Source organism: Lissotriton helveticus, chromosome 1_1, assembly GCF_964261635.1.
Source record: "Lissotriton helveticus chromosome 1_1, aLisHel1.1, whole genome shotgun sequence".
In the NCBI taxonomy this organism is placed as follows: domain Eukaryota; kingdom Metazoa; phylum Chordata; class Amphibia; order Caudata; family Salamandridae; genus Lissotriton; species Lissotriton helveticus.
In genome coordinates, this window is record NC_136057.1 from 1,511,719,859 (window position 1) to 1,511,738,390 (window position 18,532).

The 18,532-nt window shown below is 44.7% G+C and overlaps 2 protein-coding genes across 2 annotated transcripts in view; one reads left to right on the top strand and one right to left on the bottom strand.

Annotated features, from left to right (window-relative positions):
• KIFAP3 (kinesin associated protein 3) overlaps window positions 1-18,532 on the top strand; it is a 1,290,910-nt gene that overhangs the window by 1,074,278 nt on the left and 198,100 nt on the right. Inside the window, exon 17 of the mRNA XM_078686865.1 lies at window positions 8,837-8,922. Within this exon, the coding sequence (XP_078542991.1) occupies window positions 8,837-8,922 (86 nt within the window). The remainder of the gene's footprint in view (window positions 1-8,836; window positions 8,923-18,532) is intronic.
• Window positions 5,679-18,532, bottom strand: part of LOC144828578 (zinc finger protein 567-like) — a 548,232-nt gene continuing 535,378 nt past the window's right edge. Inside the window, exon 7 of the mRNA XM_078686893.1 lies at window positions 5,679-5,822. Coding sequence (XP_078543019.1) covers window positions 5,779-5,822 — 44 coding nt within the window. The 3' untranslated portion in view covers window positions 5,679-5,778. The remainder of the gene's footprint in view (window positions 5,823-18,532) is intronic.

The window sequence follows — 18,532 nt, forward strand, 5'->3', positions numbered from 1 at the left end:
GGTGTCCTTTCATCTGGTATTCAAGGGGTTATATGTGGTAAAACAGCTGGCTTCACATGCCAAAAGAGTTTAGCCTAAGACTGCTTTGTCCATGCTACCATTAGGATAGCTGGTCTATAAGGTTGACTTACAACCAATCACCATAAGGGTTGTTTGGACTGATACAAGGTGATCACTAGAACTAGTGAGCATCATATATCAGGCCAACTTATCACAACAATCACAAACATATTCATCTCAAAATAAATCTACATAAGCTGACTCCTACAATTCTGTTTTTAGTGATAATCAGCATCGTGAGCAGAATATATAATCACTTCTCTATGAAGTTAATACATTGATAACCATTACAACTTACAAATACAACAAAGTACCACTGCCTAATGAACATTCTAAGCATCCAAAAAGGCTACACATTTTCTACCAATTGCAATAATCATCTCCACTGTTGGACCCTCTTGAGCTTCATATTGCTCAAAGCTGCTTTCATGATATACAACCTAAACACTGTGTAATGGCTCACCTTAAATCACTCTTTAACAGTCAATATGTGACCTGGTCATGAATTTCTATCCTTTTGCAGATATTCTGAAGGCGATTCAAAATTTGAGTTTATGTAGAAGATCTAAAAATACAGAGAAGGGTAATCAATGAGCTCAATAATTATTCCTAAAACAGTGACTCAAACAGGGTGTTCCTGCCTATTCAAGATCTAATGTCTCTAAGCCCACCCCAATAACGTGGATAGGTCAATTCTTCATATTTTAACCATGTTTACCTGTGCTACATCTCCTGAATACTCCTTAACAATCCTCTTCTTATTAATACCAATGTCAACCTTCAGAAACCATTTGCTGCTTCCTGAATACTGAGCTGTATCAAAAAATATATACACATGACCACATTATAATCATGATCCCACTAAGATGAAGGCTCATAGTACCCAGCTATAGTTTGAGACTTACTTAATATAATCTCCTAATATCGTCTTTATTTATTCCAATCGTTGCACCAACGTCAACCATCTAATATTCACCCGCATAGGATGATGCTCCTAAACAAAATAAATGACCAAGAAATTGTCAATCAATGTATGCCCACCTGGTCCAACCTTTTTCCAATATCCCCAGTCCAAACACAAAATCCCCACTGGGCATCTCACCTTGTTACAAATTCGCTGTTCTTAGTCTTCTTTTCTGATTTCCCTCATAACATCCTATTACTCATATATCTTTTGCTGGTATCCGTACTAAAAATGAAACAGACAATAAATCACTAAGTTACCCCACCAAATATCAACCTTTCAATTCCCCCTTGCTCTATCCCCTCTCAGTTCATTTCTCACTGCTACATTATCTGACCGTCGCCTTAATCACCATCCTCGCACAAACCCGATTCAGTCTGTATTGACTCCGTGTGGTTGCTCTGCTTATATACATAGTGAATCCAATTGCCTACCCTAATCAACCACTTTATTCATTCCACGTTACCCACACCTGTGCGCTAACACCAACTTCCTCCGTAGTCCGCATCCATTCCCATACTTAGTTTCCTATCTCGCGTACCTCAGTACTCCGTGTTGTTTCCTGATATGTTAAGCTTCGGAAACCTGCCCTCTTATTGGTTTAAACTACCACCAATCGCCGCTGCACTCTACCAGTATCGGGCGACCAACATCGCCATAACTTTCCTACATCAACTTAGTGCTACTAAATATACTTTACTCAAGCCCTCATTACAATAATATTCTTTCACCGCAATAGTTAAAATAATTAACGCACAAACTAAGTTTCCCATTATGTTGCGATTCCAATTGCGAAGTCCTGTCCGAATGCGTTATGAGACCACCGTATTCTCAACTTCGATTGGTTGATACCGTGAATCAACCCCTCTCATTGGTTCATATTAAACCAATGTACACCCGGTTAAGGTATTACCCCGTAAAAACACCACGAGTGCGGAGTACAATCCTACATCAACTTTGCGCTACTAGATGTTCATTCCTCGAACTGATATCACCCCGATACTCTATACCAAAAAGTGGTTAATGTGAATAATGCACGAGCACCGTTTCCCATTCTATTGCAATTCCAACCCCGATGTCATGTCTGAACACAGTATACGGCACTTGTATTCCCACCTCTGGTTGGCTGATACTGAAAATCCACCCTTCTCATTGGTACATCTTAAACCAATGTCTACCTTGTTAGTTTTATTGTGCAGGCCATATCCCGAGCGTCGGGTCACTATTCTCCTAAGTTTTTATTTCATGTTCCCCTAAGTTTAAACACATGACCCAACGTTGCTCAAATCAAGCCTCCCATCTACAATGCACAGTACCCTACGCAACACCGTATTCCAGAATATAGATACTGAAGCTCAATTCTGACCCAATGTACAATACACACTATGAGAAGCTAATCCAAAAAGTAATGTAATTCGGAATCTTTATTTAACCCATTTTTTTACCGATCTGCATTTGCTGATCCATCTAGCCTCTATTTGTCTGATTCTGTGTTCCCAATCACCCCCCCTTATATTTTGAGGCACCCTCTGAATTCCATAAAACTTGATCATTTTTTGCATTTTGTGGTCATTCTCCATATGCACAAATAATGGTGATTTAATGTCCCCATTGATAACCGCACACGTAGTATCCTTTGGGGGGAGGTGGTAACCAATCCCTAGTACATGGTCCCTCAGCTTGAATATAATTCCAGGATATTTTCTCCTTGATAGTTTTAAATTTTTTGTACGTCACCATAGGTTTTTCGCCTATCAATCCCACCAAACCTGGAACACCCTTTAATAAGTTCCAGTTTTTGTTCAAAGCCTTTCTAATCAATTCTCCCTTGGAACAATACATTGTTACAAAGGATACTTTTCTCTCCTTCTCTTTGTAGTTTTCTGAACTAATGTTGATTCTCTACTAATACTGGATACCCTTTTCCTTGGTTTGGTGAGAAGTTTTCTAGTACACCCTCTCTGGATCAGCCTCTCCTGTAAATTATCTAGCTCCTCGCTGCAATCGCTGTCCCGACTGCAATTACGACGCACCCGGACCATTTCACCATACGGGATCCCTGAGATCACAGAGCCCTGCTGAAAACTGTCTGCCCGTAGTATCGAATTGGTGGCTGTTGTTTTTCTGAACAGCTTACTGATAATACTGATAATACTGTCACCCTCGACTACTAATGTCACATCAAGAAATTCGATTTGTTTAGTACTATGACTCATAGTTAATTTTACATTAAACTCATTCATATTTAGGTAATCCAAATATTTAAGTTCCAAAGACGAACCCCCTCCAAATTATTAGGATATAGTCTATGAACCTGGCCCAAAATAGGACGAGGTCCGTCCAGTCCGTTGCGATCCCAGCCATGCTCCCTCTCAAACCAACCCATAAAGATGTTGGCATAAGAGGGAGCAAACCTGGATCCCATCGCAGTCCCTCTTACCTGGTGATACCAGGTGTCCTCAAATAAGAAAAAATTGTTCCTCAGAATCAAATTACTCATATCAACTAACATCTGAGAGTGGTGTCTTAAACTTGCACTCCTGCTACCCAAAAAATGGATTAGGGCTTCTTGGCCCTTATCATTGTTAATGCAGGTATACAATCCCACTACATCCATTGTCACCAGTATCATTCTATTCTCCCACTTATAGTCCTGTAGTTTATTTAGGACATCAGTAGTGTCACGTATATAAGAGGGCAAATTAATCACCAATGGTTTCAAAAATCCATCTACGAACTCCGATAAGTGCTCTGTAATACTCCCTATACTGAGGACTATAGGTCTACCAGGGGGGATTTGTTTTGCTATTATGTATTTTGGGTAATGTATATATAATCGGAAAAGTAGGATGAGTTATATTTAAGTACTTGTATTCCATATTATCCAACAACCCCTCTTCTTTCCAAGTGTACAACCTCTCTGCAATACAACTAGATACTTCTTTCATGGGGTTGGAACTCATTTTCACATAACAGTCCTGATCACTCAGTTGTCCCCTGATTTCATCCATATAGTTGGTCTTGTTCATTACGACTATGTTTTCTCCTTTATCCGCCTCACGAATTACTATGGAGGTATCATTCCTGAGCTCTTCTATTGCCACCTTTTCCAAGTGGGATAGATTCCTTTTGTTATATCGGAATTTTCTGTAACCTGTGTCCTCTATCTTATGAAATTCATCTAGTGTCCTCTGTGCATATATGTCAATGGCTGCAAACTGGTTACCCTGAGGGATGAATTTGGATTTTGACCTTAGGCCACTTGTGCATGTATAGTCCGTATCTATATTACATAAACTAGCCACATCATCAATATCTAAACCAAATTCACCGGATATCGACATTAGTAAGTGAATATTTTTCAACTCAGTTGTAGTTATTTCTGAATTTTTATTTTGCAGTTTCTTTTGTACATTACCATCAAGCATAGAAAAAAAGCACTTTAGTTTTAAATTGCGAGTAAACTTAAACAGATCAATTTCTAAATTCACAAAATCACATTCATTTGTGGGACAATATGACAATCCTTTTTTCAGAACTGATAATTCATGCACATTGAGTACCCTATATGACAAATTAATAACTTCCAATTCCCCCTCAACAATCCTATTATGATCTATTTCTTGTTATTGACCTGGCTCCTGGTTCCCATTTTTGTATTTGCGGTGCTTTCTCCTCCTTCTGAACTTCCTATAATCTTTCTCCGACCCTTCCTTATCCTTTTCAGCTCCTTGCAAAAAGAAGAACTCTTAATGGGTGCACCCCCTGTTGCCAGAGTTGCCGTTTCCTCAATAGATGATATACTCGAACTGCTGTAATTAGTGGTACTACTCAAGTCTCCCACAAGTACTATCCCACCTGACTGTTGTATCTTGGGTTTCGATAAATTATCATAACCACGGGCAAAAGTAAATATTTTCCCCTGAGCATAATCGCGTTCATCGCGTTTCAACTTGCTTAATTTCTTTTCCTTTATTTGCAATTGATGTTGGTTCATTATTACCTCTTTCAAAATTACATTGTTTTTCTCTGTTAGATCAGGTAAATTCATATCCTGAATCTCCTTTTCTACATCTGAAATCTGCTGTCTCAACTTTTCCACTTTCCTGTCTGCATTTTTTTATGAGTATGCCCATCATATTAAATGATGATGCATACAGGTTTTCTTCCCATTCTTTGAGGTGGTCATCCTCCAAATCGTCAAACGTGGGAAATATTAAAAAACGTAGGCCTCTGGGAATCCTCTTTTGATCCATATAATTCTTAAGAGTTACCCCATCCCACCATTTCGACAATTCGGATTTACGAAATCGTTCTAGTTTAAAAAATGTATCGCGTAAACTGATTTTCTTGTTATCTTTACTGCTCACAATACTACTTGATTTAGTCATCTGAAAAAGCTCTGCTGCTATCTTATCTCTATCGTCATCCATTACTTAGCCCTTGTGCACCACAACCCCTATAACAACACTACCGACATGAACTTGGCGATAAGGGGATCACCCAGTTGGCCGTACTTCACGAGCAATATTAAAGGATTCAAGTATTGTTACGCTCAATCCCCCATGGAGGCACCGCTCAACCTCCCTATAAATAAACAATTGATCCAATCAGGAAGGAGCGTACTAGTAATACAATGTACATAAAATAACTTCAATTCACAATAACTCTTCTCCACTGAGATGTCTTCTGTATTTTCCAAAGGTTGCTTTATTCTTTCGACTCAACAATTCTCATAAGATCACAGTATAAATTCAACAGCCGACGCGTCTCGTCCCGTGATGGGACGTTCTCAGGGCTGTGAAAGAAAAATGTAAACACACAATCACAAACATATTCATCTGAAAATAAATCTACATAAGCCGACTCCTACAATTCTGTTTTAGTGATAATCAGCATCGTGAGCGGAATATATAATCACTTCTCTATGAAGTTAATACATCAATAACCATAACAACTTACAAATACAACAAAGTACCACTGCCTAATGAACATTCTAAGCATCCAAAAAGGCTACACATTTTCTACCAATTGCAATAATCATCGCCACTGTTGGACCCTTTTGAGCTTCATATTGCTCAAAGCTGCTTTCATGATATACAACCTAAACACTGTGTAATGGCTCATCTTAAATTACTCTTTAACTGTCAATATGTGACCTGGTCATGAATTTCTATCCTTTCGCAGATATTCTGAAGGCGATTCAAAATTTGAGTTTATGTAGAAGATCTAAAAATGCAGAGAAGGGTAATCAATGAGCTCTATAATTATTCCTAAAACAGTGACTCAAACAGGGTGTTCCTGCTTATTCAAGATCTAATGTCTCTAAGCCCACCCCAATAACGTGGATAGGTCATCCAAGGCAATTCTTCAAATATATATACTACTTATGGTTGAAAAATGTATAGATATTCTTTTAGGTCTGCTTTACAAATGTAAATATTTCTAATGGTCGAAATGCATATATTTTATGCTTAGCATATAAATAGGTCACTGCTTAGTTTACTCACGTTATTTGATTATATGCTTATGGGTCTCGGTTTTCTTTTATCTATCACAGTGTGTAAATATGATTATAACAATTGTATCTATAAGTGCTTTGCTATTGAAATATTGGGTTACAGCAAACAAATGATGGACTGAATGCTGACAATGCAAACATTCTCCCCCAGTCAAAAGATTTAGGTTAAATCCATTGTGCTTTTGCCCACTACGCCACCCCACTTTGGACCCAGCCATATGCAAATCAGTCTTGACACTATGCCTCATGGGAACAGTCCAGACTGAACTGCCTGGCCAGGTCCTCCCTGGATCGGAAAAAAGCTTCCCGGGACTGGTTTCAGTGTATGCCACCCCTCTTCAGCCAGGCTAGCTTGAATCCAGTGGCACAGTGAGCAAGGGACCCACGTCTGGGCATACCCATCCCACTAAGGGCAAAAAGTGTTATAGCAAACAAATGGTGGACGGGATGATGACAGTGTAAACATTATCTCCCTGTCAAAAGATCTGGGTGAATGTATGACCTTGTTCTGCATTCTGTTCATCAACTGTTGTTTTTGCATTGAAATATTGGGAACATATAAAATAATAAAAAATAATATTAAATATAAATAAATAAACAAATGTAAAAAATAAAAAACTTTATACATGAAAAATTAGCTTCATGTACAGCAACACTTAAAGTAGGAGTTCCAAATAAAGGTATCCACACATGTACATATGTGACTTTATACAATCCAACTTTTTATCTCTTTATTATTTTTCATATACGTGTATACCTTTCTATGTAGTTATGTATCTACACATTTGTTACTCTTGTTACTCACATGTCCACTGCCCAAATTAACAACTTAGATTTCCCCTATAAAAAATCCATCACTAATCCGCTTTGGGTTCCAGAGTAGCGTTCTACTTGCCAGAAAATAACTTTAACGCCTCATCAGGAGTAGTAAGTGCTTTATACATACAATTACTCCCCTGATCCCGTATGCTTTAATATACCTAGTACTGAGAAGTTTTTCTTCGTCCATCCGCTGTCTCCTGTCATTGATGCCAATGTCACCTAAGCCGTGTCACATATAGTAGGAGGGGAATGTATGTGCTCCTTTTCTACTACTCCTCTTCCCAGAGCTCGGATGACCTTTATCAACAGTTTTCCTTCCCTCAATAGGAATCATCTGTGGCCGGTGATATGTTAATTTCTTGTCCTTAAATCATTTAGTAGGATTTTTAAAGCTGTACACAGTGGCAATGGCTTCGGTGCTCTGTAAGTATGCAGCCATCTTTTTTCACCACAAACCACACCACTTAAACATGTTATATTATTTATTATTGGATATCATCATGACAATTCTGCCTATTTGCCTTGCTTTTGTTTATAGCACATTAAAGCTATAGTGATTTTTTAAGAATCTACAAAATGCAAAATAATAGTACAAAAATACAGTTTCAGCTCATAATTCTTTTATCTTTATTTAAGCTTCGCTGTGATAATGGACACAGATGCCAAATATGCCATCTTATATTTTCTGATTTTGACTGGGTGGAGAAATTGACAGAATCAAAATGGGTAGTCTTCACATTAAGAACTGTTGTTTGTGATGTAGTATATTTCAATGTATTTATGAGTGGGAACGTAATCATACAACAAATGTTGAATGAAGCTTTAAATGGACCGTACATCACAACCTCATAATTTGTTGGTGCAAATGGTTATGAGAGGATATACAGTGGTTAGCGTCTGATCACAATACAATACATAATGCATTTAGTTAACTACTTGTTGTTCTTGTTTTTATCATTACCTGGTCGTATGATTAGTAAAAGTCATTCATTGAGGTAAAAAGGGCTGGGTTGCCTAGATCAGTGGTACACATCTGCTTTGTCTCTAAGACCAAGAAGGTAAGCTTTGAGGGTAATGCTGAATAGAAAACACAATGTCACTAACAATGTTTGTTAAAGTGTTTTCATGTGGACAGGTCGACCAGGCTAATATAGTGGAATTTGGATGTGGCTCATGGCGATTTGGTTGTGGCTAGCATGTAATGATTGGCACAGGTTAGGAATCTACCTCGAAATGTCAGTGGTATGGTATGTTGGAGAGAACCCTGCATGGTAGCGCATTTGCTGTAAAGAGCTTCAGGACAGAGAAAGAATGACTGCAAAGATATGATGAGCTAACCCTGGTCTGAGCTGCTGTCGATTTTGACAGTAGACGCTGATTTCTTAACAGAAATAAAAATATACTGTGCACCTTTTCCACCAGGAAATGTCTTCAGTATTGTTGACACATCCTTAACCTATCTCATGTAGAGGCTCCAGCTTACTTGATAGATCTGATGCACGACAAAAATGCTGAGATCCGTAAAGTGTGTGATAACACTCTGGATATCATTGCGGTGAGTTAAGTAATATTTCCCCTCAAACTGTGGCTGTATTTTGTACTTTGCTGGTATTTGTATATGAAATTTAGGGTTTGATGTACAAAGCCCTTTTGTGTTCACAAATTCTGCAGTTTCCAAAATTGCAGTGGCCGTGACGACAAATACTTTTCTAAATTTACAAAATGTGTGAAAGTAGTATTGCCATCCTATTTATTTTTCTGCAAGGAGTTGATCAGTTGTTTACAACTGTTATTATAAACCATTGATGTGTTGCATACATCCTGCCACCCAATTCAGACATTTGGGATAGTCCCTTTGGAACACTACCCCCTTTGTGAATCATGTTGTAGCCTTGAGGGAAGCAGGCAGTGTTTGAGGGGACCACTACTTACTATTCTTGATGTTTTCCCAAAGAGAAATGCGTTCTTTTGTTTAAAAACACAGGCTGCTTTAACAAAAATAAAACCCACGTTTTCGGGTGTTTACTATCCCTCACCGTTCTCTAGTCTTGCATCTGCAGCCATTCACAGGAAGTCACTTACCACAACCTGTCTAATTAATATTCATTAGGCAGGTCTTTTTGCGACTCGGATGTGCAGTTTTACTATGCGACCTATTAGTACATACGTTGCATCGCAAATTGCATTCCTATTCACAGAGCAGTAAGTGTGCAAATTGCACATCACTGGTTTGCAACTGGGAATAGTGTATCTGATCAAGACAACTAGGTACAGATTCCTTATCTTGGAATTCTCCCCAGGCTCCAGACTGGATCCTGAAATTTTTGTAAAGGCAGTACCTCTGTGTGTCGGTAGAGGGCGTCTATTGACTCCGTAGTGACATCGTCCTCTGGATGTGATGTTGACGCAGTCCATGTAAGCCCTCCCCTGACACGCTGAGGTCAGTTTCTTCTTTTCCGCCCACACACCGCATAGCCGATCAGTGATTCTTTGAAGCTGTTTTTCAGCCTACCTCGATGATTTTGTCGAACAGAGCAGTGTGCCTTTCATATGTACTCGTAGTTCAAGCCTTGTGGGTCCTGTGAATGACTGTCGGTCACAGACCCTCACTCTATTTGCATGTGGTGCTTAGGTGAGGATCATGAATCCAGAGCGTGCAACTCATTTCAACGTCTTCGACCGAAGGCGCTAAAGGAACGTCGGATGAAGCTTTTATCGGTACGGTTGTTGCAGTCTTCCAAGATGTTCCATCTGCCCCGGTCCCCTTCGCCCTCCCAAGAACCAGCCATGGGTTCAATCCAGGGGCTGTGTCCCTGGGCGTCACTCTCCATCGACGCCCAAAGATAAAATAAGCATCTGTTTGAAGTTGCGGCGTCTACCAACTTTGCCGCGAAAGGCCTGCTCCTGTTCGTCGTCTGAAGTCTCGTGCATAAGTCTACCTCGTACTTTCTGGCCTACTTGGGATCCGAAGGAACTCTTACCCAAATGAGAGAATAATACAACTCTCTCCGTAGTTTCTTTGGGTGTTCACCTTCCCCTGGAGTGCCCTCGCGCCCCAAAGTGGTTCACAAGCACAATTATGTTTCCTCTTGGGGCATAGCATCTGCCCTTACAAACATAATGGATGAAAAATCTTGGATCAAAATGAATCATGACTTCTGATCTTCCTTGACCTTTCTTCTACATTTGATAAAGTTAAGCATGACTACTAACTAGTCCTATTGGAGCAAAGGGTGGGTTCTCAAAGTCCCTCCTAAACTGGTTCACCTTGTTTCTCCAAAGCAGAACTCAAGGGGTGTGGCGCCGCGGCTAGGGTGACTGACTCCGGAATCTGGGGATCACGGTTTGATCCCCCGGCGCCGGCAGCAGATTAGCCCAGCACCATGTGACTCTGGGCAATAGCTTGCTTAATCTTCCCGTCGGCCCACAGCGCCTTACGGGTGATTGTGCGCTTTACAAATGTGGATTACTTACTATACTTTTACTATTACTAAAAAGTCAATATAATTCAGATAGCGGACAGAGGATTTAAATACCTAGGGGTATACATAACACACAAACAAAACACAATGAATTGCTGAAAACCTCACACAGCCCCTGATGCGATTTCGACGTGACGTCAAACATTGGCGCTCGCTACCGCTAACGCTACTAGGGAGAGCAGCCTTCTTTAAAATGATGGCGCTCCCCAAATTTCTATATGCACTACAGAATACACCGTTCCAAGTCACCCCAGCATATTTTACAGCGATAAATGCGGAAGTGACCAGTCTGCTATGGGACAGAAAAACGCCCCGTATAGCAATTCATAAACTTACAAGAAGTTGGTATGACGGTGGCATTGCTCTCCCCAACATCAAAGTATATTATTGGGCTTCACAGCTCGTTGTCATAAATCAATGGCTTCACATATCCCAAGACGACCCAGTATATTGCATGGATAGGCACCTCCTGGAAACTGCAGTGGTAATGGGAGCACTATACAATAGGGTCAAGAGGAAAAACCTCACAGGTGCAATGGCACACACTATCCAAATCTGGTTTGAATCACAACGAGCGCTGGGCTTGGAGGGAGTAATTATGCAGGCCATGCCATTATGGGACACGAAAAGATTAGGTACACTACGCAACACCAAAGGATTTCGGCAGTGGGACCCGATAGGAATCTCAAGGGTGGGAGATCTGTGGAAGAAAGGGGAAATGGTCACATTTGCCCAATTACAGGTCACATATGGACTGGCCAATGCGGAAACGTTTCGTTACATGCAGATCAGACACGCGCTCATGGCAATGATTCCACCAGGTACGTAGTTCGTAGAATCTTCACCACTAGATGATAGGCTCCTGACCGATCAACTTAACAAAAAAGGCATCTCCCCAACCTATCGGAAAATAATAAATAACCATCCAGACCCCACTGAAGCTCTTTAAACCAAATGGGAATCGGAAGTAGGTGAGTTCGATGACGCGGAGTGGCAAGAGGCACTTGCGTCCCCCAAGGAGGTGGCGATATCGTCTAAACTCAAGTTGGTACAATTAATAATATTACATTGCACTTAATTTACAAGGACACTCTTGCACAAAATTGACCGGACGGACACACTGCTCTGCCTTGGACAATGTGGTGTATCAGGTACACTCTTCCACAACTTCTGGCTCTGTCCAGAGATTGCGCGTTACTGGAGGGCGGTAATGCGCACACTCTGGCAAGTTCTCCCAGAACCAAAAGATGCCTCCTTAATGTATGGGAGCCCACAGACCTCAACCACACGGCTCAGGACTGGGTGACACTAGGTATGACATTGGCGAAGTGTAATATTGCACAACACTGGGGATCCAGACAAACTCCTACCCTGCATCAGTGGTGTAAAAGACATGGACAATGCAATGATAGTGGAGAAATCAGTCTACGTTCACAGAGGGTGCCCCAAAACATGGACACAGGTTTGGGGAAGGTGGAACACCTATCGAGGAAATATATGTAAACCCCCGCATGAGGATTCATTGTCAGAAATAAGTGAGTGACTGGACCTAATCAAAAAGAGGATGTGAGATAACGTACATTTTGATTGCCAACTAACTAATACCTGCACAGAACATTTCCCACTGTTAAAGCCCGCCAGTGAACTATTGTATAGCTTTCTGAACCACTATGTATGTACCGTCAAATCCTACTATACTGTATGCAATGCGCATATTACTCAAAATGCCAATAAAAATGTTGTTGTTTTTTTTAAAGTCAATATGAATCAGTCCCTGTCTTAAGAGCACTCCAGTCACACTAGGGGTCCCACAGGGTCTCTCCCTCTAACCCACTCCCTTTAATTTATTCATCGAGCCACTAACAGAAATTCTGAGTTCAACCAACATCCAATATCACATGTACGCTGATGATATCCAACTTTATCTGAAAGTCTCCTCCCCTGTCTCCTCCCCTGAAGACATCCTATCCCTTAACTTAACACCACAAAATACTCAAAATTGGCTTTCATGCACCCACCTCAAAGTTAAAACTCTCAAAACTGAATTCCTCCTAATCACCCCACCCAATCAGGCACCGGTTGTTAATGAATGGATGAAGCAACTAACCGCTTTCAGTTGCTTACGTCAAGTTATTCATTCAGCAAGATCACTGGGATTAACTCTTGACAAGAACCTTAATATGCAGAGCACATTAGTGTTGCCACAAACGGAGCAAACCTCCAAATGAACATATTAAGGAAATTAAAACACTTCCTCCCCAGTGATGACTTTAAAGCTGCCGTCTCGAAGTACTAGTGATTCCCAGGTTCGACTATGGAAGTGCCACATTCTGTGGCTAGCCTAGATCCAAAAAAGCCGCTCTTAAGGGCCTCCCTTAATGCTGCTGCAAGGCCCATCATGGGAGAAAAAAAATAATAATCACATAACCCTTGATTTGAAATCTCTCAATTGGCTCTCCTATGAAGGAAGAATTCAACTAAAAATTGCATGCATGACCCAAAAAGCCCTACACTTAAATACCCCTAACTACCTCGCCAAGAATCTTGAGGTTTCCGGAGGCTCCAGACCATTTAGAAGCTCCAGCACTCTATTGCTTGAACAACAGATTCTCCTAAAAGAACAGCTACATCAGAACATTGTCTGGCATCGCCCGAGAATTTGGAACTCCCTCCCTCCTGAAATAAGACTGGACCCCTCAGCTACATCTTTCAAGAAAAAGGTTAAACTACTATTTATGAACAAATTTCTGCCCTAGACCCTAAGAACTCCTCTCTCCAAGCATATTATGACTCATCAACTACACTCCGGATTACTGCTATCTGGTCTATGCTACCTGTTTCTACATATCTGAAAGAAACAGTTAGTTATAGATTCCCTACCTTAGAATTATCCCCAGGCGTCAGACTGGACCGGGAACGTTTTTCGTCAGCAGTACCCCTGCGCGTAGGAAGGTGGCGTCAGTTGGGGTCACCGGGATGACATCGCAGTAGCTACATGGAAGTCGCCCTCGCGTGCTGCCGTCAGTTTTTTCTTTTTCCGCGCCGGCAGATCTGGGAAGAGTGGTACCCCCAGTCACTTTTTGACTGAGTTTTTTGTGACTTTTGTCGACTTCGTTTTTGAGTCCTCAACCGACTCCTGGTGCAGGAGGGATGCCCTGTTTCAATGCCTGTGGTTCCTGTACCCGACTGATGTCGGTGATGGATCCGCACCGCGTGTGCCTCTTCTGCACGGAGCGCGACCATGACCCCAAATTGTGCTCCGACAGTCGAACATGGCCCGAAGTCTTTGCTGGAGCGGTCCCGAAAGCTCCTCGAGGCACAGCAGTCAGCTCCACGTCGCGCAAGGTCCCCGTCACATGGGAGGTTGAGGTACCGATTGCGGAGTCGTCATCACTCCTCTTCTAAGTCTTCGCACTCAGGGTCAGGTAAGTCGAAGCACAAGAAGAAGTCGAAGAAGCATTGTCGCTTTTCAACTTCCTCTCGTCTGTTGGCCGATGTGATGCAGGGTGTGGGTTGTGCCCCCCTGCCACTCAGCGTGCGGAGCCTTCAGGGTCGACTCCGGCATCCCGGGACCGACCCCTGCCCAGCTTCATTAATTTTACGAAGCGATGCATGCCATCTTTGGGCAGCCGGACTCCGCCGGCACTCCTTCGGGCCCCATGGACTCAGCTGGGGGCCCTAGGCCTTCGACGCCGGTGGCTTCGGCTCCGGCACTGCAGGGCCCCTTGGATCCATGTCTAGATCCGGATTGGCGCCGGTCGACCTCATTACACCTCCACCTACACCGACTCCACCGGCACTACGTCTGCACCCGTCGCACCCGGCTTCTGCCCGACACGGAGCCGGACCAAGGCTGAGGAAGATTGGGAAGGGTCTGGTGACCCTTTGACAGACCAGTTGGAGTACGATATGGACTGACGAGAGGACCTGGGGGATGCCAGTGGTCTAGATGCCTCCCCAGAACTAGGCATGTTGTTGCCTCCTACCGTGGCTACGGAGGCGGGAGCGTCATATGCAGTGGTGTTGGGTAGGGCAGCCGAGGCTCTCCACCTCAAGCTACCTTCGGTGGCAGTCAGGACTAACCTCCTGACAGAGGTGCTTCAGCCGCTTGCGAGTACTTCGGGGCCCCTGCTCTCGTTTAATGAAGCCCTCACGGCCATCCTTTTGGGCACCTGGTCGAGGCACAACACTGGGGCTCCTGTGGATAGGATGATTGCCCAACGCCACCTCCCGGCCCCGGGCGACCCCACTTTCTTCTCCCAACACTCCACCCCTGAGAGTTTGGTGGTTCAAGCCTCCACCTCTAAAGGCGCCTTCCCTACCGCACCACAGGAAAGGAAATCCAAAAAGCTGGACCACCATGGGGAAAAAAAAATGTACTTCCGCCAGCTGGGGACTGCGGTTGCTAAACACCGCATGTCTGTTGGGCCGTTACTCCCACCCTGTGTGAGATATGGTGGCGCAAATGCTGCCTCAGTTCCCCGAGGAGGCCCGGGCTATACTCTACTGCGCAGTTGCAGAAGGGAGAGACGCAGCGAAGTTTGCCATCCCCTGTGGGCTGGACACCGCCGACGCACTTGGCAGGATAATTTCAACGTCAATAGCCCTTCGACGTCACACCTGGTTGCTTTTGACTGTTTTTTAAGGAGATGTCCAATCCACCCTTATGGACATGCCCTTTGATGGCCGTTTCCTTTTAGGCGGCAAGGCTGACAACGTGCTACAGCGCTTTAAGGACTCTTGAAATACGCCCAGGTCCTTGGGCCTCTCCACCACCTGCCCTGCACAGTCTGCCTTTCGCCCCTTTCGTGGCTACGGAAGGGGTGCCCCACTACATCCCGCCCAGAGCCACAGGCCAGCGCAAGCTGTTCAGCCCTAGCCCGGTCGGGGACATAGGAACCACCTTCGTGGTTCTGGGGGCCAGTAGGCTGGCCAGTCCACCAAAGCCCCCTCTGCAGCAGCCTCCAAACCTTCCTAGTCTGACCTTTCAGGCTCACCGAACGCCAGTGAGTGGCAGGATCCGCCATCACCTCCCTCACTGGCGCACCATCACGTAGGACAGGTGGGTTTTGCAAATAGTCTGAAGGGTCTACTCCCTCCCCTTCAAGACTACTCCTCCCTCCATGCCACCTCAGTACCATCTCATGTCGGAGGATCACCTGGCCCTTCTCCAACAGGAAGTTGCGGCACTCTTGGCCAAGGGTGCCATCGAGCGCGTTGCTGCCCCAGAAGTAGGTTGTGGTTGCTATTCCCACTAATTTCTGGTACCCAAGAAGGACAACGGCCTGCGTCCTATCTTGGATCTCAGGAACATCAACTGCTTCCTCCGGAAGGAGAAGTTCAAGATGTTGACGCTCGCTCAGGTCTTGTCTGCCCTCGACCCTGGAGACCAGATGGTAGCGTTGGACTTGCAGGACTCTTATTTTCACATCCCCGTTCTGCCGGCCCACCGAGCAATTTCAGTTTACCTTGCTCCCATTTGGCCTTACCAGCGCCCCTCGGGTGTTCACGAAAGTGATGGCGGTGGTCGCAGCTCATCTGCGCAGATCAGGGGTCTCAGTCTTCCCAGATCTCGAAGACTGGTTGTTGAAGGCGGGCTCGCCCCAGACAGTCGTCAGCCACCTCCAGACTACGGCCGACCTCCTGCACCTGCTGGGGTTCTCCATCAATGTGCCGGAGTCACACCTGTGCCCCTCTCAGAAGCTCCTCTTCATCGGAGCGGTTCTGGACTCGGCGCAGTTTCGGGTTTATCCTCCCGAACAGCGGGTTCGGGATATTCAGGCTCTGATTCTGATCTTTTGGCCTTTATCCCGAGTCTCGGTCAGGTTGGCGCTGCGGCTTCTGGGGATGATGGCCTCCTGCATCCTTCTGGTCCATCACGCCAGGTGGCGTATGTGGGCTCTGCAGTGGGAGCTGAAGTTTCACTGGGCCCAGCACGTCTTGATCTCGGAGGGCAATGCGAGACAGTTGCAGTGGTGGCTCATGGACCGCGATTGGGTCAGCGGCAGATCCCTCTCCCTACCCCAACCGGAGCACGTAGTTTTGACGGATGCATCCCTCCGAGGCTGGGGGGGGCACATGGGAGTAGATCAAATGTTGCTGGTGGGCTTGCAGTATTGATTGTGCCACCCACAGAAGCAGCTTGTAAAATATGGCTATGTCTCCGGTGGAATCCCGGCTTCATTTCAACCTTCTGGAGCTGCGGGAGATCCGGCTTGCACTGAAAGCATTCCTTCCCGCCATATGGTACTGCAACAAACAGGACGGGGTGGGGTCGTGAACCATTTGTCAGGAGGCTCTGCGCCTCTGGCAATGGCTGGAACACCAGGGCGTCACCCTGGTGGTTCAACACCTGGCAGGGTCCCTGAACGCCCGGGCAGAAGAACTCAGCCGTCGGTGCATGATGGATCACGAATGGCGTCTGAACTCTGACGAGGCGCAAGCCCTCATTCAGCAGTGGGGAGAGCCGTGGTTCGATCTATTCACCACAGAAGAGAATGCACAATGTCATAATTTCTGCGCGTTGGAATTTCCAAGGCGGCACTCGCTTGGAGAGGCTTTTCGTCACGAGTGGAGCTGTGGTCTGTTGTACGCCTTTCCGCCTATACCACTTCTGCCCAGAATGTTGAGGAAGATCAGGCGCGATCGGGCCCAAGTCATCCTTGTGGGTCCGGACTGGGTACGAAGATACTGGTATCTCTAGCTACTCAGCATGTCAGTCGATCCCCCGATTCGTCTGCCTCTTCGGGAGGACCTTCTGTCGCAGCTGCAGGGGACGGTCCTCCACCAGAACCTGTCCAGTCTCCACCTACATGCGTGGAAATTGAGCGGCAACAGTTGAGGCCGTTTGACTTGCCTCCTGAAGTCTGTGACGTGATTCCTCCACAAAATCGGTATACGCCTGCAGGTGGAACAAATTTGTGGCATGGTGCAGAACAGAGGCTGTGGATCCACTCTCTGCCCCCCTTTCAGAGGTTCTCCTCTTTCTTCTTTCTCTTGCCCAGCAGGGCTCTGCTCTGGGCACTATCAAATGCTACCTCTCTGCCATTTCAGCCTTCTTGAGGCTTCCTGATCAGCCTTCTCTTTTCAAGTCCCCTATTGTAAATAGATTCTTGAAAGGCATCACACACATGTTCCCTCCTGTTCCTTTCGTGATGCCTCAGTTGGACTTGAACTTTGTTCTAACCTATTTGATGTGCGCTCCTTTCGAGCCACTTCACAATTGCCCTCTTCGTCTTCTGACTCTTAAGACTGCATTCCTGGTTGCCTTCACCTCTGCCAGGATAGTGAGTGAGCTCCAGGCACTATCTTCTAAGCCTCCTTTCCTCTCCGTCCATCCGGACAAAGGTGTCTTGAGAACTCTTCCTTCTTTCCTGCCCAAGGTGGTTGCAGCCTTTCATATCGGGCAGTCCATCACCTTGCCCACCTTATTTCCGCCTCCCCATCCCTCGAAAGAGGAAGAGAGGCTCCACCGTCAGGACCCAAAAAGTGCACTCTCGTTCTATCTAAACTGCACACGCCAATTCCGGGTGGACGACCAGCTCTTTGTTGGTTACGTGGGCGCTAAGAAGGGACGGGCGGTACACAAACGGACCATGTCTCGGTGGGTCGTGTTGTGGATCAAGGTCTGTTACTCTTTGGCAAAAAAGGAGCCTCCTGCTGGGTTCAGAGCCCATTCCACTC